At 47.7% G+C, this 23,122-nt stretch overlaps 3 protein-coding genes across 7 annotated transcripts in view; 1 reads left to right on the top strand and 2 right to left on the bottom strand.

Annotated features, from left to right (window-relative positions):
* The first annotated feature begins 30 nt into the window (after positions 1 to 30).
* On the top strand, positions 31 to 6,433 carry LOC120954583 (zinc finger protein 600-like). The gene is made up of 4 exons (XM_049610783.1): positions 31 to 257; positions 385 to 862; positions 3,665 to 3,772; positions 3,844 to 6,433. Exons 1-4 carry the CDS (start codon positions 32 to 34, stop codon positions 6,230 to 6,232), a joined length of 3,201 nt encoding a protein of 1,066 aa, XP_049466740.1. The 5' UTR covers position 31; the 3' UTR covers positions 6,233 to 6,433.
* On the bottom strand, positions 6,335 to 13,580 carry LOC120960023 (facilitated trehalose transporter Tret1-like). 2 transcript variants are annotated; one of them, XM_040383887.2, is made up of 6 exons: positions 12,402 to 13,580; positions 8,001 to 8,364; positions 7,566 to 7,912; positions 7,278 to 7,492; positions 7,005 to 7,205; positions 6,335 to 6,937 (listed from the first exon to the last, which is right to left on the bottom strand). In XM_040383887.2, exons 1-6 carry the CDS (start codon positions 12,487 to 12,489, stop codon positions 6,707 to 6,709), a joined length of 1,446 nt encoding a protein of 481 aa, XP_040239821.2. In that variant the 5' UTR covers positions 12,490 to 13,580; the 3' UTR covers positions 6,335 to 6,706. The 2 variants fall into 2 exon arrangements, with proteins under 2 accessions (XP_040239821.2, XP_040239822.2); XM_040383888.2 differs by lacking the exon at positions 12,402 to 13,580 and adding an exon at positions 10,785 to 11,383.
* Positions 13,581 to 20,959: 7,379 nt separating this feature from the next.
* LOC120958181 (uncharacterized) overlaps positions 20,960 to 23,122 on the bottom strand; it is a 36,319-nt gene continuing 34,156 nt past the window's right edge. For all 4 annotated transcript variants that reach the window (XM_040380795.2, XM_040380799.2, XM_040380796.2 and 1 more), the window contains exon 9: positions 20,960 to 23,071. In XM_040380795.2, coding sequence (XP_040236729.2) covers positions 22,107 to 23,071 — 965 coding nt within the window. In that variant the 3' untranslated portion in view covers positions 20,960 to 22,106. The remainder of the gene's footprint in view (positions 23,072 to 23,122) is intronic.

Raw genomic sequence — 23,122 nt, 5'->3', positions numbered from 1 at the left:
GGACAGGAACACCCCCCAGTCCGCAGAAGCAATGGAGTCCAACAGTCGGCCACCGATCGGTGGCGGGCCGGAGTCGTACGAGCGCAACACCATCTCGACCAACACATTCCAGATCTGGGAAACGACCGTCCGGCTGGCACAGATTCAAACGCTTATCGACAAGGTCTGCCTGGCGACCTGTCCGGACGAGGCGATGATCTGCTTCCTGCAGGAGAGCGACGGCCAATCGATGCTGGACATCATCTCCGACGATGAAGGTTTGTGTGTGTGTGTGTGTGCGTGTGTGCTTGCACGGCCTACTTCAAATAACTAAAAATCTGTATCGCCTTTCCCAACCCCACCTGCCTATCTCCCCAACCCTTTCAAAATCCCCTAAATACGCAGAGGAGGACGACAGCGAACCGCAACAGCTGCGCGGCAAGAACAGCCTCAAGCGCATGATACAGGACATGTACACGCGGCCCCAGATGATCGGCACGGTCAAGATGATCCTGTACCACTGCCTCACGACGCTGGCGGAAAAGCTGACCCAGGACATCAAGTTTCGGTCGGAGAATGCCGAATTCTTCGACGATCTCGAGCTGGTGCTGAGCCGCATGACGGACGAGGCGGCCGAAAGTACCAAGCGCGAAATCATGCAGTACTTGTCGATAGCGAAGAAGCGGCTCGCCAAACGGAAACGGGTGCGCGATCAGCACCAGCAACACCAGGAACAACGACAACAGCAGCAGCAGCAGCAGCAGCAGCAACAACAAGCGCACCAGGAATCTTCGTCGTCGTCATCTTCTTCTTCCTCTTCCTTCTCGTCCTCATCCTCGACTAGCTCGCCCACGCCGGACAGTAGAATGTTTCCACCCCATGGGTCATAGGGCAGCAAGAATTTGGTTAAATCAAACGGAGCAAGAACCAGCATGCGTTTCTAACTTGTGCTGCAACATGCGGATGCTGCCGGATGGACGGAGGAATCGAGGGATGAAACTAGTTTAATTTTTATTTATATATCTGCTATCTTCCCGGAACACGGGGGCCACCGAGGGAGGATGGCGTCGAGGAGTGCGTTCTAATTGTGCGGTTTTTTCCTAAAAAAAGAGGAAGCAAATAAAATTATCATTTCGTTTACGTGAATAAATCATATGTAGGGTGCATTTTAAGCATTTGTTTGTGAGCAGTGTGTCCTTTGTTTTGTCGATTCCGAAGATTCTGTTGAGAAAGGAATGTTCTAGTGGAGCAGATCCTGGCAAAATCATTGAATGATACTAGCGAGAAGCAATAGTCCGATTCGATGATGTTCGATGCCATGCATATGATTAGCCGATGTTTATTAGGCCATCTGCCATTCGGCAAAGTGGCTATAGAACAGAGGCATGGGAAGGCATTTATGAATGAACCATACAGCCATTAAATCCATTTTCCCTTTAAAAACTCCGACCAATGGTGCTTCATTTGCCAAACCCCACTCATAACATGCAGCTTGAGCAACAAGAAGATGCGTTTTCATCCGTGCCGTGCCAAACATCAAATCTGTCAATGCAAATCATATGCACTGCTTGGGTACTGCTAATTGTGATGCAGCTTTCCTTTTAATCATAATGTTTAGCTAAATTTTAAGTTATAAAGGCTCCCTTGTCGAAGATATCTCTCCAGCAAGCAGGTACACCCGTTAGCAGGATTGATCATACGGCGTTCGGCGCGCTTTAGCTTTAGCTACATCTACAGCACACCATGCCGTCCGTCGGGGTGCATGTGCTGAGTGTTGCCATGCCAGCATTGGGTTGTCTGAGAACATTTTTTTAAATTCAACATAAATCGTCACTCCAGTCAGCATGGAACAGCATGTCTACGGGTGAGTCGAAATAAAACCGGACCAATAAAATCCGGCTAGCGATCGGTTTGTATTTTCGGGAACCGTGCATCCAGGTCCACGGAGATTTTGGTGACAGTTCGTTCTTGCTATAGCGATTTTGCTGACAGTTTCAAATTTCCATACTGAGTTTATGTCGGCTTGTGATTGCACGTAATGAGATGAATCCTGTGATCTCACTATACGATGGTGAGAGTTGATGCAGTGAGCTGTAGGCGGTTTGGTGAGAAAATAGTATTCTTCACGATGTGGTTTTACAGTGGAGCGCCGTTTATCCGGGTACCTTTTATTCGGCTTTCCATTTATCCGAGCTGTTGAGAAATGACAGTTCAATACAAAGGTGACATTGCGTTATGAGGAGGATATTTGAAAAAGCGGTTATAAGAGCACATTGTCATAACAAAAAACACTATAATTCATAGCAAATTTTAAAAATTCTCTATCGAAAAACATGACTCAAGACGACTCCGGACGACTCCGCGCGACTCCGAACGACTCCGGACGACTCCAAACAACTACGAACGACTCCAAACGACTCCGAGTGGATCTAGTGGTTTAATTTTGCCGGAGTCGGAATCGGACTAATAATAGTTGGAGTCGGATCGGAGTCGTGGATGCGCTCCAGAGAGCACATCACTACACTGAAGCAAGTGAAATTTGAGTAATGGTCGTTGGTGGTGATACCCACGTATCTGACTATCCCAAGTGCCACAAATCCACTAAACGACCACTAAACGGCTTCTAAACGACTCAAGTTCTCTACCTAAACGGAATATAGAAAGACTTCGTTTAGCAGACGGCAAACGACTCATGCATTCTAAAAATAGCAAAAAAGCTGGTGGCGCTCTCTGTTGGTGGGATACCCAACCAGTTGAGCTTCATCGCTTGGAGGAGAGCTTTCTCATTTCTTCTGTACTGTTGTATGGTTTCGCATTGAAGTTATGCATCGCTAGAACTAGAACGGCGATACGATTGTTTAAATACTAAACTCCAACAGAAACCACCAGCACTGAAGCAAGTGAGATTTGAGTAATGGTCGTTGGTGTTGATACCCACGTATCTGACCACACGACCATTCATATAGATTTTTGCTCAGAAAGTTAGAAGGCTATATAGGTCATGATAAGATGAAACTTGTCGAAACACATTACAAGAAAAGGATAGCAATATTATGATGAGTTGTAATACGCCATCTATTGATCAAACCAATGAAGCTGTGGAGCTTTCATTTTTTTTTTCTATGGATATTCAATTTTCCAGTCGTTTAAGCTTAATCTGTGGCGCTTGGGATAGGTCTTATCAAAAGAAGCTAGGTGAAACACATTGTAACAAAAGGACATCAATATAAGGATGAATTATAAAACGCCATCTAGCTGTAGTCGTTTAAGCTTATTCTGTGTCGCTTGGGTATATTGCACTTTGAGAAGCTCAATGTAAAGGATTCTCAGTTTGAAGCCATCGATACAGAGAAGAATGTTCATAGTGAGAAGAATCGCAAATCGTCTCACATGCCCCTAGCATTATTTCCACATTCTCACTTTTATCTCACTTCCGCCTCCGTCAACGTGTACACGCTGCTTCAGCCTGTTGTTATCGCATCATGCGTCCGCGGCTTGACAACGTCACTGCTTTCTTTGGTTATTTGTTGTCAACAAAATTAAAGCACTTCCCGCTTTTGGTTTACTAAAAACACAAAAAATCAATCCATGATTTCGTAATTTTCTACAAACCCCTCCCCCCGCTCAGTTTGTTAGCCGCACAGTGGCCTCCACTGTTCTGGTACGTGCTGTTGCCCGCTTGAAGTAAGGGGCCAATTTCATCGCGACGCTTACCTAGAACAGGCCGCGGAAAAACGCCGGTTCTGGCGTCTTGCGTCGCGATGGAATACAACAACACCTACAACAAACCGTAGTAAGTATCAACATCAGCACAACAGCATCCACCCGCAGGTCCATTAAACCCACTTTGCTTGTTGGTTTTAGCTGTGGCATATCGCAGCCGAGCATACCACCAGCAGCAGCAGCAGCAGCAGTCCCAGGCAGCTCCGGGTTCTTCCCGTCCAATGACACCGCACCGTCACCGTTCCTTAAAGTGCCCAATCCACCGTACATCAAGCAGGAGACGGTCCCGGTGGGCGGAGAATCGGTTATTCCGGGTGGAACGGTAACACCGCCCGTCAACTACAGCCAGGATCATCATCATTATGGCACGGCGGGGAGTTACGGCGAACCGGGCGATGTGGAGAAGCCTCCCCTGTTCTATCGCAAAGCGTTTGACATGCCGTACATGGCGACACCGTACGTGCAGTCCCATCTTGCGCAACAATTTCCTCAACATCTTCCGTCACATCCTAACCAACTGCCGCCTCACCAGCACCATGCAGTACACAGTCAGCCGGTTCCTCATTTCCAACACCAGCAGCAGCAGCAGCTCCTCCACCACCACCAACAGCCACTTGCGCCACTACCAACGATCGTGCCATCCGATATGCATTCACCACAGCAACTTGGACCGGAGCAGTTACAGCGAGCCCAGCCGCAGCAACAGCACCAACAGCAACAGCATCCGTCGAGCTTCCACGACTACTTTGACCACCTGGATCCTTCCTCCCTGGAACCGTATGCGTACGTGCTTCAAAAGCCCGCTCCGCCGGCTCCACCAATCCAGCCCAGTGAAACTGGTTCCCCGCTGCCTGCCTCATACCCGACCGCCTCGCCAGTTGCTCCACCAGCAGCAACACCTTCCCCGTACACCCTGCTGTGTGAGCCGCCGGACAGCAGCAGGGTACGCTTCAAGTGTGAAACCTGTCCGAAATCGTTCGACACGAAGCAGAAGCTGGAAAAGCACAACCGCACCCATCAGCCGAACGGCGGGGGTGCGGCCGGGCTCGAGTTTAAATGCCGCATGTGCGACAAAACGTTCCGCACGAAGAGTACGCTCATCTGCCACGAGAAGGTGCACGGCGAGAGTGGCCTAGGCAGCAGCTGCTCCTGCGTCGAGTGCGGCAAGGTGTTTGCGACGGAGGAAAAGCTACAGGTGCACCGGCGGCTGCACACGGGCGAAAAACCGTACCAGTGCAAGGTGTGCCTGAAATGCTTCAACCACCAATCGAACCTGATCGTGCACGCGCGCATCCATGACATGGTGAAGCAGGCGCTCAAGTGTGCCCGGTGCAGCAAGGTGCTGGACAGCGAGGAGCGGCTCGCCGTCCATATGCGGCTGCACACGGGCGAAAAGCCGTACAAGTGTTCGTACTGCGACAAGCGCTTCAATCACAAGAGCACGGTCAGCACGCACGAGAAGGCGGCCCACATTGCGGCCAACTCGTACCGGTGTGGCCGCTGCCACAAGACGTTCAACCAGAAGTGCCAGCTGCAGTACCACGAGAAGCTGCAGGAGGAGCACACGATCGCGTGCGAGCACTGCGAGAAGGTGTTTTGCTACAAGGCGAGCCACAAGGAGCACCTGTTTAAGGTGCACTTCCCGCGGCCGAAAAAGAAAGCGCAGCGGAAGGGAGGAAGTCTGCGGGAAGGAGATGAACAGCAGCAGCAGGAATCGGGCACTGGCGGTGCAATGGCTGGAAGCAACGATGGGGGTAATCAGGGCCGCAACAAGTTCAAATGTACCGTGTGCGATCGTCGGTTTTACTACGAGCGGGCGCTCGAGATGCATATGGGCGTGCACGATGCATCGCTGGATGTGAACGTGCTGTACTTTTCCTGCGACTACTGTCCGGAAACGTTCACCGAGGAGGAGACGCTGCAGCAGCACGAGGCCCGCCACGTGGCCGACGGGACGACCGATTTCCGCGCAAATATGAAACGGGCCGAGGAAGAGGGAAACGCCACCACCGGGCACAGGTGTCCGCTGTGCTTTAAGCAGTTTGAGGATGAACCATCCTTACGCGAACATCACCGTTCGCACCTGTGCCCATTTCCCGACTGTGCGCGGTGCGACCCAGTACGGCGCGATGATGCGTTCGACCTGACGCGCAGTACGTACGATCCGGCGGACGATACGCAACCGACGGTGTGTAACGTGTGCCATCGCGTACTGCCAACGTTCGAGGCGTACCAGAACCACTTCCACTACCATACGTCGCGCGTCCCGTTCTACTGCTACCACTGCCGGGAGGAGTTTAACGACAAGCGGGAGCTGTACAACCACACGCGGACGCATGCGCCGCGCGCACCCGAATCGTACACGTGCGAGGTGTGCGCGAAGGTGTTCTCGACCAAGGGGAACTTTAAGCGGCATCTCAAATCTCACGAAGCGGTCCGGGCGTTCGCGTGCGATCGCTGCTCGAAGCAGTACGACTACAAGAGTGCGCTCGAGGTGCATCTGAAGCGTTCGCACGGTATTGAGCTGTGATGCCGAGGTGTAACGACGGGTGTGAGGAGATTGTGTCTTCCTGTTTCGTCAAAGTGAAACCAGAAGGGGGAGGAGGGGAAAAGGAATTAATATTTTGCCTGATTGCGATTGATCGATGACGGGGGGGCTTTTATTATTATTATTATTATTATTATTTTAATAAAACCGGCGCTTCATCCTCCCGACCGGGGACGGACAATACTTCTGCGTGTCTTTTCTTCTCCTTGCCTTGTGCTGCACATGTGGGTTGTGTGAAGCGTGCTCGACTAACAAATGCATTAAATGGTAGATAAATATGTACAAGCAAAAGTGGTGACACTTTTTATAAATAAAATAACCTTTGGAACGGGAGATTAAGGGGGCACAAGGGAACGCTAACGCTAAAAGTACTTTGTACAAGATTCGGTGATCACCACGATCACCTTTCGAATTGAATATCTCCCCTCTGCCCCGTAATAGTATCTCCCCTTTCGATTAGCTCTTAATGTTGTTCTCCATCGCGTGTATGATCTGTTCTATGCTGCGGCCGCGCGTTTCCGGTATGAAGATCGCGTTGAACAGACCGGCCGAGAGGCAAACCGCACTGAACACCCACATGCAGCCATGCAGTCCGATCAGCTCCACCATCACCGGGAAGTACTTCACCACCAGGAAGCTAATCATCCACAGAAACGCCGTACAGATCGAGCCACCAAGACCACGAACCTGAGAAAAGGTAAGAAAAATCGATTAAAAAACGGAATAAAACACTCAAAACAAGGCAAGAACATACCTTCGGGGGTAGAATCTCCGACAGGATGACAAACGTCAGTGGCAGCAGGCCGACCGAGGCGATGAAAATCACGAACGAAAGGCTCGCGACCGGTATCCAGTTGATTGCGCTCACGTCCACGTGCTGGCTCTTCAGGTAGCCGTGCGTCCCCATCGCGAACAGACCGATCGCGGCGAAGAAGCTCGACACGATGTACAAATGCTGTGCAAAAAGGTTTTTGTTGTTTGATTAGCTCAAAAGTTGTCCCATTTTAAATTCCACCCGTAAACTTACCTTTCGCGGGCAGCGATCCACAATGATGGTGGAACCGTACGAGCCGATGATCTGTATCGCACCCACCACGATGGCGGCCATGTTGGGATCGAGATCGGACCCGGCGTCGGCAAAGATCTGGGCGGTGTAGTTGATCAGGGCGAAGCAGCCGGACAGCTGGTTGAGCGACACAAGCACCAGTCCAATCAGCAGCGCCTTCCTCGCCGACGGGGGAGCTGTTGGAGAGCAAAGCGTGTGTGCTTAGTGTGCCATGCTTTTTGATCACGCTGTCACGTGGGGCTTCCTTACCAAAGTCGGCCAGGGAGATTCTGCTGTTCTGCTCGGTGCTGTCCTTTTCGCCCGACACTTGCACCAGCAGTCCATCCATCTCGGAGCGCAACATCTCCAGATGGTCGGGGGTGGAGGTGTAGCCGCGCAGATACTTGAGCGAACTTTCCGCATCGCGGACGCGGTTCCGGCGGATCAGGTACTGGGGCGTTTCGGGAAATTGGAGAAACAGGGCGAGAAAGACGATCGGCAGCGTGAACAGTATGTAGGCGGTCGTGTGGTAGGACAGGTAGCTGCCCATCACGAACGACACCAGCGTGCCGATGTTGAGGAACAGGATGAAGAACGAGCCGAGCGTGCCGCGTATCCTGCAACGAAGAGTAAGTGTGCATTTAGTGTTGGTGTCTTTCAGGAACTTTCAGAATTCATCAGAATTAATCAGAATTCGTTCCTCACCTGTCCTCAGCAATTTCGGTAATGTACATCGGCACCAGCAGAAAGACGCCGGCTGCACCGAGCCCGGCCAGTAGTCGGGCGATGTACAGTACCTCCACCGTTGTCCCGAACGCAACGCAGCCCCAGAAGCAGATCAGGGGGACGGCTGTCGCCAGCAGTGACGCCTTGCGGCCAAACTTTTCCGCACTCCAGCCGAACAGAAGCGTTCCGCCGAATGCGCCGATGCACAGCAGGGAGGCGATCCAGGTCGCCTGCACGTCCGTCACCGGGCCCTGGTCGAGCGGCGAGTCGGGGGAGATCAGCAGCGGCAGGAACGGGGACAGCCAGCCGATCGCCGTGCCCAGCGACAGCGAGATGATGTTGGCTGCCGGAGACGGATTAGATAAGGAAGGAAGGGAAGGTAAGGTAAGAGATGCATACAAGAGAGGGAGATAGTTCAACAAGATAAGTCCAGGCGTGCGGTGTTGGCTCAACAATGGAGAAGACCAACAAACAAAACCAAACAAAAAAGGGGTGGGGGTTGCTTTGGTTGTTGCTCCCAAGCAGCTTGCCTATCTTGCCGACGGACCTGCCACTGGGTTCCGACCTTCACCGAGTCCATCTTTTGCGATTATCAACGCCCTCACCTGGCACGACGACGACGATGACGAAAGCAATGTTTACGTCTGTCCGTAACGTTCCAGGTAAAAATAGAGCCTACTACGATTGCAGTTTGCTGTGGATGCACCCCCAAGCAGAGCACAGTAGCGTTACAGGGTGATGGTGCACAGGGTGGTCCGGAGAGCCATGGCCCTTGACTTCTCCACCTGTTTTTTTTTCGGAGGGAGAGCCTTCTCTTTTTCTAAAACCGCACTAAGCACAAACGATAATGTGTCTGTGTGTGTGTGTGTGTGGGGAGGTTAATAAATGTTACGCCCGATTGGTTGTTCCGGTTTAATCACACCGCACCCGAGGAGCGAGGGGCATTGCGGAGCTATTTATCGAGCAACCGTTTGGCTAAGGTCACAAATTATCACCCGAAGGTGTGATGGGGGGGTGGCGGGGGAGTTGATGTTGTTGTTGGTGTGCTGGGGTAATGGTTGGGGCCTCATTCCCGCTTCAATCAGAGCCGGTTGGTGGAAGGTGAAGTGGCTACTGGCACTGGCATGCGTCCTTCGATTTGATCTTCAAGATAATGCCTACCTAATGCCAGAGTGTTGCTCCCCTTCCCAGGGGGCGGTGAGTCGTTGGGGAGGGAGATATTCGATTGTTTGGTAAACATTGGCGCGCAGATTGAGCGATTGGTGAACTAGAAGGCACTGAATGGTTTTATTTCTATTATCGTGTTGATTGTTCTTTTTAGTGTGCCCTTAATGGCGTTTTATTTGATGGGATCAACGCAGAAGGTAGAAAGCCCCACACTATGTTCTCAGTGCATTAAGTTATCATTGCTCATTTCGCCTAGAATTTCACTCTCTTTGCAGTATTCTTCGCTAGAACAAACTACAGAATAAATTCTGGAAAAGATCCAGCATCACGAAGGTGTTCGACCTTAGTTCCAGATGTCTTACAATGTCTGAGTAACGTATAATTCAGAATCAATTGTGAGGCTCGTGATCAAGTCCAAGGTTGAAATAGTTTGAAGAACAGTACAGGTGTTTGGTTTGAGAACCACAAATTAGAAGTTCAGAAATAGGTCTAGGACCAGGTCTAAGGCCCAGAGCTATGTCCAGGGAAATATTTAGCCCTGGAATAGGGTCAGCATCAATCTGAGGTCCAATTCGATGTCCTTAGCAGAGTCGGTATAGGTTTGGGAGCAGTTCCACCATAGAAAATAGTATTCAACCCAATATCTGTTGACATTGTAGGTCTATCTTAATCGTAAGATGCATAGCCCTGGGTAAGAGGAGCTTGCAATTTCCACCCAAGATGGAAATATTGCTTAGCAGTGCATCTAACAGCTAAACTACGGCACAGGTACGGCAAGTTCCTAGAGACTAGAGGATATAACATCGATTACAGTCCCAGGTGTTGAATATCATTTCAAAATTGAGATATGGTTGAACATGGTTCGTCACTCCGTGTTTCAGAATGAGGATGGTAATTAGTGACAGTGACTAACAGCAATAATTTCTGAGCACCAGAGAATTTACAGAATTTTCATCATTTTGATTTGTGATCTTATTCCAGCTACAACTAATGATCTCCAATGAAGTTAGAAACTCATTTCAGTATAGAAAAAAAAAAACACACACATAGAATATCAAAATCAACCACACAGAATGACTCACATCACCACAATGGGTCGGTCCACTGTCACACAAATGCGAATTGTTATCCACCACACTCTCTCCACCGTTATACAGCTTAAACCAACACTTTTCGGCATCGTTCGCTCGTCGTAACGAATTTATACAAACACAAAACAGCCCATCGAATTGGAAACTCGGTATCGAACATCAACGCGTTGCTGGTTCTAAGCCTGGGAGTTGTTGAATATTCTAGCACTCACAGGTCTAAAGACCCCGCGCGTATAAGGCTTGTTAATGGAATTCATTCACTTGCTCTATTTGTTTTGTAATCTGTTTTATCGTGTGTCACCCGTGTACACTGCACATTGCAACATTGCCCTGTTTTGGCTTAGCAACCAACAGGAGCTCCTCGTTGCAATACTCAAAATTTAACCCATTTTTATTACATTTTTTCTCATTTCTAATTCTCAGATCCTTCCACCAAAGCTAATTCACAAGAAATGGCACAGTCACAGTAACAGTGAATCCGTAAAACAGAAGCAAACTACCCTACCGGCACAAGCTTTGTGCTGCACTTTCGAGAAAATTCGATCCCGGAAGCTCGTGAACATGGGCCGCATCGCGTGACGCCCGCCGTGCGAAGGTTCGCGCGTTCTGCAAAGGGTAAATATAACTTCTCCAGTGGAGGGATGGTGACAGAGCTTGTCCGTGTATGTGCACTTTGCTGCGTTATCTTCGGCGAGGGGTGGATTTGTGTGAGACCTGCAAGCAACTGCAGCTTCCGCCGATGACTGAACGTCGGTCACAGTTGCCAGGGAAGCTTCTGCTCCCGCTCCCGAAATGAACCCTGGTACCGACCGTTTGTGCGCGATTTGAGGTGAAGATGCTGCCGCCCCATAACAACATATGCGCAAATAAGGAGAGAGCCTACCCAACGAAAAAAAAAACAACTCTTTCCAAACAGCCGGTCGGATGAACAGCCAACAAAGCAACAGAATGGGTCGTTTTGTTGAGAAAGGGTGGCTTAGGGTTGCAACAGAGAACTGTTTTTTTCTGTCTCCCCCCAAAAAAGACCAGGTGCCCAGGGATGCACCAAGACACTCCCCCACATTACATCCGACCTTTTAGGGCGTCTGTCTGTCACAAGGACGGTTGTTGTTCTAGCCAAGGGAGGATATGACATCCAATGAGCAAAAGAAAGAGTGTGTCTGTGTGCCGGTAATGGAATTTTCCAACGAAACCAACGAGAGCAGCTCGGGCGGGTTGTTGGGGAAGGCTTACGAAATCCACAAACACCGAAATCCCTCCTTCACCCCCCCCCCCCCCCCCCCCCCTTTCCCCTATTGAACACAGACAGACAGTGTAAACAGTGCGCGGCGTAAGGGTAAATCCCGGTATCACCCCGCGTGTTCTTCAAACAATCTCGGAACGTCTAAGACTTTGCTTGCGTTGCCTTAGATCGTTGCAGTTTTCGGGGGCCATGTGTGTGTGTGTGTGGGAAAATTCGTTTAAAATAACACTCAGATCGACGGATTTCGATTTCGTTTTGAATTAGTTTCACCCAGCACCTCGATCAAGCGCGATCGATCCGTGTCGTGTGTTGCGATCGTTTTTTAAAAAAAAACGAACCACGATCACATCACTCCATTGTGTGTGCAACTTGCAGCGGCATTTTCAGGGGAAGGGAGGGGGGCGAGGGAGGTGTGAGAAAAAGAAGAAGCGGCAAATGAATGCCACACGCACGTGGCTCACGCGTGTGTGCTTTTTTATTTCGTTTGAGAGTAAGTGGGAAGAGCAGAAATACCCCGCACTACACTATTATTACAGACCTTAACGGTCAATTGTATTGTGCAGTGTTTGGTGCATAAACTGTACATGGAAGGGGAAGAGCAGGGGGAGTACAAGGGAGAAGGGTTCGTCGCTTGTAACATTGAACTTGGAGCACCAAACGACAGGGGGCGCGCCGCAGCCAGACGCTCACGATCACGATCATCATTCCCATGCCGCACCGGGTCGGTCGGTCGGTGTTTACCGGAACACAGCCGAAGCTTCTATTTGCTATTTTTAACTCTGTCACTTCTTCTTCTTCTTCTTCTTTTTAGAGCGTACTTAACGTTTAAATTTGGACAACATTAATTGCTACCAGGTGATATGTGAGACCGATTATTACCTCCGATCGCGGCCAAATAAAGCTTCACTATCTTCCGGTCCGGCTTAATCGTTCCGGAACTGCCGCTGCCATGCTTTTGGGCCGTCATGGCTGTAGAGAGCGAGAGCGAGAGCGAGAGAGGGACACTTTAACACAGCACCGCGGGACCGCAACACACTTTTCGCTATCCGCGATCAAACACACTTCCTCCTAAACACGCACGGACACGTGCCTTTTTCTTTAAAGCGATTCGCGCCTGCCTCTGCGCCTGTTGCAGTGTTGTGTTGTGTGCCCTTTTTTTTAGTGTACTCCACGAAACACGAGCCCCCCAGATGAACGAGCGGCCACTATCGGGGGAAGATCAGAACGGTGGCAAGAATCACGCGGCACGTGCAACAACAACAACAACAAAAACACACACGGCAGCAGCAGCAGCAGAAAACACGGCACCTGTTGCTCGTTTGGAGGATCGGCGGCGAATGCGATTTGTAGCGGCGCGTCCAGTGACTACGCTTCTCGGAGCGAGCGCCGCCCCAGAACGTGTGTGTGTGTGCCTGTGTGTGTACGCGTTAGAAGTCGGGCGCAAGAGTATGACTTCCGATTGTTGGCGCAGTGGCTTGTGTTTGTCGCGTGCTGCTAACCCCCTCCCCGCTTTAGCTTTGCGCACACTTCGCCCCACTGTGTGTTGAGTGTGTTGCTCTGATAGCGCTGACGATGATCCCTTAAGGGACAGACAGGGCAAGGTGGCAGCTGATGTGACGAGATGTTTATCTCCCGACCACTGAACTCCGGAGAGGGTGGAGAAGGTTAGGGCGCGATGTAACCGTCCCGCGGCATGGGCGACACGGCCCTACGCACGGCCATTGGCCCTTCTGTGCTCGGGCTACGCAACACCAGCTGCCTATTGACGCAGGGATACGAAGATACGCAAATGAGATTAAGTGAAAGGCATCGAGAGAAGGGATGCGAGGTACATGACGCAGATTTCACTTGTTGTCCACTTGTTAGGTCCACCGGCACTTGCGGAAGTTTGATTGTACATTGACCGGTGTTTGTGTGTGTGTGTGTGTTAGTCCCTTACAAACCCCCTTACCGAAGGAATACGTTTGTCTGGTCAAGGACACGTGCACGTAGAACGGATGCTCCCTTGTTCCCCGATGCTCCACTCCACATCTTCCATCCAACGAAGGTTAGGTCATTGCCAAAATTTGATCGTCCAACCGGCTCCCCCCCCCCCCCCCCTCCGGCTACGGTGTGCGGTATTGTTGCAGCCGATATTTAATGATACCCTTCCACCTCCCACCATCCACACCAAGAACGTGGCGGATTGTGCTGTGCGCGTCAGCTTCCCGATGCAGAACGACCACACGAGTGTCCAGTGAATGAATGGAACGGAATTGGAGGCAATTTGGAGTTGCAAAAGTGCCGGGAATGCTCCACTGGTTGGCGCAGTGTGTGCGTGTGTGTGTGTGGTGCGTAGTGTATTTCAATTATCGTATTAAGGAAACGGCTAAAAACGGCTCAGCCGCGCGCGTACGTCATGCTGCGCAAGTGGTGGGTCGTCGGGGCAAAGCGATTGTCGATTTGCGCGTTGATTTTTTTTTGTTTGGTGGCCATTTGTTTGATCAGAGATTTTCTCAATTTCAGGGGAGCATTTTGTGCTATTATTTTTTGTTGTTGTTATGGGTGAATAATGTTAGTTGATTGTTGAATGTTAAATTTAGTAGCGGCTGTGTTTGGCCACACCAGAGCCTTACACCCATCTCCCATTAACCAGTTAATAGTAGCTAAGCACGTAGATGGGGTAGATATTTTTACGCATTCTTATAAGTGTGGTTACGCTTTTTATTTTGGGCACATGCGTAGTAAAGAAACACGTGATTTTGATTCATTGCAATGCAGGGTTTAACGATCGATCTCAACATCTTTCAATTCAATGAAAAACTTTTCCACGAAAATTTTTTGTTTGACAGCTAGGGAGTCTAAAGTTACTTAGCAACTCACACAAAGTCATTAGCAACCCCCCATGATGCTCGGACTCTGGCTGCAGCCTCCCATCCATGTAGACACCCTATCTCCGACAGGTGTCTCTTCATCTCGTCGAGTTCGCTGTGCTCCCCTGCGCCTTATGCCCAACTGGGGATCACTGTCGAACACCTTCTTGGTGGGGCATGAGTCCGGCATCCTCATGACATACCCCAGCCATCGTATCCTGGCAGCCTTCGCCACCGTAAGGATGCTCGGTTCGCCGTACAGCTCAGCAAGTTTGCCCTTCTCCTCCACGCTCCATGCTCGAACACACCGTCAAAGATGGTCTGGAGGATGCTGGGATTTCGCTGCTGATGTTATCCGCGAAGCCAAGCAATTGGAGATACCGGTAGAGGATCGTGCCAACGGATGTTGTTGTCTAGCTTCGCGCCTCGAATGACACCTTCCAGGGCGATGTTGAAGAGCAGACAGGAGAATCCGTCACCATCAGACCCCTGTGAGATTCGAACGATTCCGACGTCAAGTTCGATCTTGCACTGCACCTCTGCAACTCCCTATATGCCAATTTCCGAAGAAATCTCCATCCATTCATCCATGGCTACCAAAATCAAAGTTAAAGACCCACCTGTAGTCTAGATAGGTACCTTGGTCTAAGTACACTGGACGGACCGATCTTTAGTAATTAATGGACCTTTGATACGGCATTAAAAAAAATCGCACAACGTCCCACGTTTTCTATTAAATTCCATATGACATTTTGACAGCACCATCCGATACATTCATATCCGTTAGAGCACTGAAACCAACTTAATGCATGCCATGCGAGTGTATGTATTTGGAAGGTGAATTCGCTTTTGCTGGGCGCCGACATTGGGAATTGCAAGGGGGCATTGGGGAATTAAATACCGCAGCTCCAGGAATTTTTATGTTAAGTCGAGAAATGTTAATTTGCTCTGAACAACTTCACCATATGCCTTGACAGTGTGCGTCCATACTGTTAACATTGGCTGCCTGAATATCAGACAAGCGTCATCTTCATTTCATGTATCAGATGAACTCATTGTTCATCAGCAGCAGCGTTAGTCTTTTTTTAAAATAAATATTATCATAAGCGTACATAGATAAATATTGAAAGGGAATGTTCAAATATCTAAATAAGGAAGATGCAATATTTACTACACGACGCGCACACATACACTAATTGAAAGCCGAAACAAACCGGGCTACATGTGATATTTATGATCTTCAAGCCAATTTTGAAACCCCTGTTATCACTATTTCTATGTCTATTTATAGTTGACTTCGGCAGGTGTAATAATCATCAGCAAGTTCAGAATCAACAACAAATTTTGAAAAAAGCTGTGCAATCAGCAGTTAAACACGTGTTGTACTTCTTCAGGGATTTGAAAAAAAAACATTTATGCGTTCGTATAATCTTACCATGGCCATTTTACAGTGATGGTGGAATGTGACGATAACACTCAACTTAAAAAGTTGTAGATCACATTTATTTTGGCTGAAAATGGCTCGTAGATCGATAGAACTCAAACTTTCAGCAAGAAGTAAAGGATTTTCCATCAGAATCGGATCTATTGCAATCGTTTCATGCTCTCACAATCTCATTCAATCAGCGAGGGGCATACTCTTCAAGGTCCTACAGTTAGGACTACCAAGCTTCAGAAACAGCTCAGAATTTTTATCATTTTTAACACCCTACCATGTGTTTAAATCAGGTCATTTACCGCAATGAAAGAATGCTTTCGGCCACCTCACTTTGTTAACCGGTCTATTCGGTCAAAGATATTCACCGGAGAAAACTGAACCCTGAAGAATGATCGTTACAGATTAGGGCGTTTAAGCTTGTCAATAAGGAAAGGCCATGATCGACAGACGACCTCGTACTTGACATATCATGATCTATTGATCTAATAACACTTCGTCATCTGACGGTTAAGACCACGATAGAACGTTTAAGAACGTAGCCGGTCTCGTAGTACAGTCGTCAACTCGTACGACTTAACAACATGCCCGTCATGGGTTCAATCCCCAAATAGACCGCGCCGCCATACGTAGGACTGACTATCCTGCTATGGGGGGAATCAATTAGTCACTGAAAGCCAAGCCCACAAGTGGGTACAGGCAGGCCTTGACCGACATCGGTTGTTGAGCCACAAAGAAGAAGAAGAAGAACGTTTAAGAAGTCTCCTTCCCATAAGCTTCCCAGCAGAGCTCAGAAACATATTTGTAGAGTTCTGTAAATGCTGGGACAACCTGAAAGATCCATTTAAGTTTCGTCGTTCTTCGTTTGAAAAGGCGCAATATTTGCTCATCAATTAACCTACTTTCGATTTACTTATCAGACATGTTAATTCTAACGCGAACGGTAATTTGTAAGCCCTATAAATCTGTGCTTGAAGCCGCTTGAAAGCTTGGGCGATCTAACCCCAATTCCAGCTCTCCATTTAGTCACCCCTATTATCTGCCAACTGTAATTGTTGCTCCACTTACAATTGCCAATTAAAATCACACTTTTGCACTACTGACAGTATCACCAATAAACGGGTTAGTGGGTCGTAGGGCGGTTCCGTGCGACACTTCAGCAAAGCACCAAAAGATAGTTCCTCTCTAACACAAAAACGCAACGGCCGTCGTCGTCGTCGTCTTCGGCCAAAACCTCTAATTAGCCGCCCCTCTTATACTAATCAAAGCCTACTACTAAAAAGCCACCTTCGTTCGCATCGCGCTTCACATTTGACCGAGACAGTGAAAAAAGGTGTCCACCAAAACCAAACAGCCAACAAAGCAAGCGCGTCCTCAGTGCGCGACGGTGCGCACGACGCAAGTCCTTTCAAGGATTGTTGCGCCTCAATTGGCTGCGTATTGTTGTTGTGGCGTTGATTGAAGGAGAGACAGATATAGAGCCGCCGCACTGGCATTATCTACGCGCGGGTTAAGGAACTAACCGTTTGTAGGGAGTTTTGTGGAAGAGGTAGAATGACAAAAGAGGGTGCTGAGTGCAAACTAAACTAAGGTTCCCTCTCCTCTTCTTATCCCCTTTTCCGCCCATTCCCATGATAATAATGGGCGATATCCTTCTTCTAGCTCTGGTAATTGCGCCCGCAACCGGACTCGGCAAGCGTGGGGCGGCGGTGCGTGGAATTTAATCAAACAATTTTGCGCCCGAGCACCGGTTTCGAGTGGCCCCCCCGTTCCGGTAAGTGTACTTCGTCGTCGTGCGGCTGCTACCACCACTGCTGTAAAAAGCGTGACGTATTCGAGAGTGCCGGTTTGGCGCGCAGTGCCCTACGGGCGCGCGTAATGTCGGTTTGCGCGACCTTGCAAGAGAGGCAAGCAATGCAAACCACAAACAAGCCGCCACACAATGTGCGCGGTGCGTATCTAAGTATCGAGTAGGTGGGGGGAAAACACCGGCAAAGCGATGAACCGCGTGCTTCCGGATTGGTTTCCAAAAGCGGTGTCCCCTTCGGCGTGAACCATGCCAGCCAACGCAGACTGATTGGTTATTCTTGGCGAGTTTTATTTTCGGTTACTTTTGCCATCCTTTAACGGGAAAGGGGAAGTGTCCGTTATTTCGGAAGTGGCTTGGCAAGTTGACCTTCTCACGGGGTGGAAAAACACTTTCGGTTACGGCGTGGAACCGGTTCGTGTTCGCGCGCGCGCGCACGCTTACGCTCACGCCAACCGGTTCATATGCGCTCAAGTGTTCCGTTTCGTTTGATTTGCGTTTATGTTCGTTTGATTAGGGGGCGACCGTTTGATTAGATGGCGCTCCAGCAAAGGTCAGCCGATCGAAGGCACGGCTACCGATGAAAAAACATTGTTTTGCGTCTAATTAACATCCAATTTGCCAACCGGCGGCGTGTCTCCAGATGCCGCATGAGCGGTGCAAACGCAATCAGCTGATGGGGAGTTTAGCCGGCCGCGTTCACGACGATGTTTCTTACGGTACATGTAGCGGAAGAAACATAACTCACCCACACTTCACACCGCTCTTCACAGTGATATGTTGTTTGCTTTGCGCGTATTCCACGCATGTCCGGCTGCACGCTGCACGCATTCGCATATATGCGCAACGCACGACGACTTGCATTCTGTCGATCAGTTTAAGTACGATGATACGCTTTAAAATAAAACACACACACACTCACTGATCGTAATGTGGGAGGACGAGGCGAACGAGACCAAATTTGCATGCGGCCGCTGGTAGAAATTGTTTACGGTCGACGCTTTATCGCTTCCTGGGCACGGAACGCAGGTTTTGCTCTACCTCTTGCTTGCATTGTCATAATTTAAAAAGACGAACTGAGAGGCATCGTGACGGCAATTTCTTTCCCCCTCATCCCCCCTTTTCATTAGTGAACTTTGTATCCGTTCTTGAGTGAAGGTTAGAAACGGTTTTATTTTATGATGGAGCCTCTTTCTTCCGCTTACCGTTTATTTTGCACTTTGGCGAGCGGGAATTGGATTTGTCGCATCGGATTGAAAGCGAGTTTTTTATGATGCGTTTATAAATAGATGCTAATTTGCTGGCTGCTGCAAATAAATGCACGCTTTTAATTCATTTTAATGGTCACCGAAACCCCGTTATTGAAAATTTAAAATTTATATTAGAACATTGAAGTTTTTTTTTGATTTTTTTTTTCACACCAGGCATGGTTTTTTTTAAAGAAAAAAAATAAGGCAGATTTCCAAATTATTTATCGAAACGTTATTTTACTGTTTTCAAACAGTTTTGATTATGTAATTTTCATTCAAAGTAAAATTATAACGTAAAAATATAAATAATAAATAATAATAATAAAATATGTAATAATTTTAAAAATAAATTTCATGTCCGCCCCATTGATTCTCAACCATTATATGCACCGTCTTTTCACAGAGGATCTTAGCTGGAGCCGTACGCTATGTTCAATTTTATCTGAAAAATTAATTTAAGGGCTTTTCAGTGCCTTTTGTTTAAACAAACATATTGTTTTAAAAAGAATAATAGTTCATCTTTGTTAAGATTTTGATTGGGGCTCGTGGACCTAACCATTGATATGGAAATTTATGAAGGATGAAAAAAGTATTTGAAAAACTTATATAAAAAAAAACATTTAAATTTTTAAAGAAAAACGAAATAAACGAAAAAGCGTTTTGTATCCTTCAAAACATTAAACCCATTAAAACAAAAAAATATGATTCAAAGTATGACCAAGTGATCGAATCGATTGAGCCCATTGTGATCTGAAGCATTTATCCAAGACAACAACCACACAGACGGCGCTTTTAGCCGCCTCGTGCAATGCAGATGAAAGCTGCTTGAAGAGTAGATAAAATACATTTAGCGGAATTTGGGGCAAGTGTGCCATACGGGGCAAGAGTGCCGTCAAGCATTTTTCCTTAAAAACTTTAGTTTAATGATCAATTGTGTATACAGTTGGTTGCTTTCCAATGACTAAGTATTCTGAGCCTAATTGCATATAGACCAATCGATGTTTCCCATTGTTTTGAACTTATTTATATTGAGTTTCAAAATAGAGCAGAATATTATAATTTTTTAATCCAACCAAATAATCTCTCAAAAATCATGCGAACAATCAACCGAGATAATATTTACACCACCGTATAGCTGAGAAAACGTGAAATTTTTTGTGGGGTTAGTTGAAAAAAACTTTTTTTTGTCACTGAAAAATTCAATTTCAAAAAAGTTACAACTTTTGGGGCAAGTGTGCCATCTCTGTTTGGGGCAAGTGTGCCACCATCTTTCATAGGCGCGAGCAAGGTGTATGGATAATAGGAGGTGAAGTGCTTCAGAGCAAATTGACATTTCACGACTTGACATAACAATACTGGGGGCTCCGGTATTAAAATCGGGGAGGGCTGTAGGGGGGTATAGAAAATTGTATGCGATTTGACATAACAATACTCAATGATGGCGCCTGGAAAACGCGCTAACAATTCACCTCCTTAATAAAGACACCTTGGGCGCGAGCTGTCAAAAATGTAAACATTGTTGTAGCGTGCTGCGGAATGGTGCGCTATTGTGAGCGGATTCCACGCCAGAAAAACAGAACAGTAACAAACCATATTGTGGTACAATTGGTGGTCAAAAAGGGTTCATTGGTGACTAAATACATGTAGGAATACATACACTAGTGGTACAAACGTAATAATTTCCAATTATCTAAGAAATACGGTTATTTTAACCAGGTGGCTGTCTTGCCCCATACGAGTGGCACTCTTGCCCCATAGCCCAAAAAAGAACGTCTTTTTGGACCCTTTTTAAAACGCTTCAAAAACTGTTTTGTTTGCACTTTTTTCAAGCGAAACTCATTTATAAGTGAGGAAATAGATGTAAAGTGGTTATGAGATTTAAATCGGCTCTTGAAAAACATGTTTTAATGAGTTATAACTTGAAATGCTTAAGGTGGCACACTTGCCCCAAGTTCCGCTATTCATTTTATAAACTGAAGATTATACATAAAAATGATAATTTTATTAAAACAAATTATACTTGCTTCAAATGAATAAAAAGTATATGATTATTTCGGACAGTAAATATTTCACGAGCATTCTTCCGGGAGGAGCGTTTTTGTGTTTGGTCTTTTTTGTGGTTGTTTTGTGTCCATATATTTTTTCGCTAGAATATTTTTATGAATATATTTAAATAGCACATTATCCGTTCATAATAATAGTAATAATAATAATAATATATATGTGTTACCTTTGTTTTCTTTCTGCATGCTTTTCTAGCATTTCTTCTGCACCTTTGGGACGACAGAGTTTAGGCGTTTGCCAAAACACGTGTTGGCTAGCGCGCGCGACGATAACCACGACGGTTAAGTTCTACATTACTTAATGGCACTAAAATCAGAATGTTTTGTCACGTTCTTTGGTTGCGGGGGCAGCAGAGCAAGGTTATGCATTAGCTGACAAACTTTTTAGAGATGTAAATTATTTCGAGGGCAACAAAAATCACCACAATGAAGAGGGCGTTCGAAATGGGTGACTTATTTGCATAACTTAATAGGATAGTGGGTTCATTTCTATCTCTTCCCGAGAGGTTTCGATCGAACATTGAATTTTATTTTCTTCGTAACACTTCCCTATCATTTTTCCATCACCGAATTTCATCCGAAGGCAACTGTTAATAAACGCTAATGGAATTGGTAATTCATTCTTGGAATAAATTGAGGCCTTAATACAAATGGGGGAAAAGGTTTAACATAATTCGCGTTCAAATATGTTAGAAAGAAATGGAAAGATAGTATAGGAAAAGAGAACAAAAAAGGAGACGCAAAGGAAGCACACCATCTAGGTGCGCTTCAATTATCAATTCCCAGCCTGATAATTCATCACTTACTATTACGGTTTGCACGTTTTAGCAAAACACGAAAAATAGATTCGTAATCATAAATTATCGTCCTTATTGGATAAAGCATAAATAAATACTTAGCTGGAAGTTGTACGTTGGAGTAAGACATCCATTTGGTTTGTTTGGTCGTAGATAGCATCTATCTATCATCTTCAAGGCGGTTATTTCACCACGAACAACTGTGTGCAGCAACCTAAACTTGGCTCTCTTTCTGATTTGCATAACACAGACAACTGATGGGAATGGGGAGGGGCTTGGAGTCGCGGTAACAGTTACAAACACGATTGTAAAACTTGTAAAAATATCCCTCGCGCCCTAAACAACCCTTGTGCGGGAAGGGGCAGCTTTTTTCCCCGAGCTTAAACCGTCGAGGTAAGCGTTAGCCCTATCTGTTCCGCTCCTAGGCCTCCTCCTCCTCCTCCTCCTCCTGCCGAATGCTTTTTCACCACCTCCGTGTACTCCACCACTGCAGGTGGAGCAGCCGCCACTGGCCCAGCAGCGGCGGCGGAGGTTTTGCTATCCACGTTGTTCTGCTTCTGCTGCAGCAACACGTCCGATTCGATCGGAATGTTCTTCCCGTACGGTGTGCTGTGGGCGATCGGTTCCACCAGCACCAGCTGCAGCTCGTTATCGACGGTCGAAAATCGTAAGGCAATATCTTTGGACTGTTTCTTGTCGATCATGTGATTGATCTCGAGGTTCGCGTTCAGCTGGCGGCTGTTTTTGTTCATGTCCACGTACGAAACGACCCGCCGTGGCTGTCGGCTGGGTGAATCGTACTCGCCGCTACTGTTGCCACAACAACCATTGGCACCACCAGCACCACCACCACCACCACTGGTGCTACTGCTGCTGCTACTGCTACAACAAGCCGTATCGCGATCAGCATTGTGTCTCGTTATGAAGGACGTTTCCTCGAAATGGTTCCGCAGGCAGCGCGGTGGACTGATCGAGGACGAGCGTACCGCATTCGGGCACGGACGGGAGTGCTGCCGATCGTCGTTCTCACCCGGCGAGGACGATCCGCTGCCATTGCTAAGCTTTTTCGGCCTCAAGCGCACATCGTTTTCGTACCGCAGCTTCTGCTCGATCGTGGCCGTTTCGATGAGCGGGCGCGGTGTGTCGTAGCTTTGCAGTAGCAGCTGCTTCTTGTCCTCGTTTAGCTCCGATATGACGGCCGCCACGGCCATTGCGGAAGGTGTTTGGTAGCGTCCGGTCATTTCAGCGCTCGTCGTGTCCACCGTTTCGTACTGCGGTGGTGTCCAGAGGCTTTCCAGCCGGTCCTGTTCCTCCTTGCAGATGGCAAGCTTTGCACAATCGGTTTCTGAAAAGACAAAGGTCGTTTGAAATTTGCCAATTTTTTAGACGAAAACGG

This window comes from Anopheles coluzzii, chromosome 3 (genome assembly GCF_943734685.1).
Source record: "Anopheles coluzzii chromosome 3, AcolN3, whole genome shotgun sequence".
NCBI lineage: Eukaryota > Metazoa > Arthropoda > Insecta > Diptera > Culicidae > Anopheles > Anopheles coluzzii.
This window is presented reverse-complemented; position numbering and strand designations above follow the sequence as displayed.

Bases quoted from the DNA above. Each gene is read 5' to 3' on its own strand.
- LOC120960023 (XM_040383887.2), bottom strand. From the start codon at position 12,489: ATGACGGCCCAAAAGCATGGCAGCGGCAGTTCCGGAACGATTAAGCCG. The intron at 7,493-7,565 runs GTAAGGAAGCCC...GCTCTCCAACAG, and splicing joins AATCTCCCTGGCCGACTTTG to CTCCCCCGTCGGCGAGGAAG. The intron at 6,938-7,004 runs GTATGTTCTTGC...ACCTTTTCTCAG, and splicing joins CGGAGATTCTACCCCCGAAG to GTTCGTGGTCTTGGTGGCTC.
- LOC120954583 (XM_049610783.1), top strand. From the start codon at position 32: ATGGAGTCCAACAGTCGGCCACCGATCGGTGGCGGGCCGGAGTCGTAC. The intron at 258-384 runs GTTTGTGTGTGT...CTAAATACGCAG, and splicing joins CATCATCTCCGACGATGAAG to AGGAGGACGACAGCGAACCG. The intron at 3,773-3,843 runs GTAAGTATCAAC...TGTTGGTTTTAG, and splicing joins AACACCTACAACAAACCGTA to CTGTGGCATATCGCAGCCGA.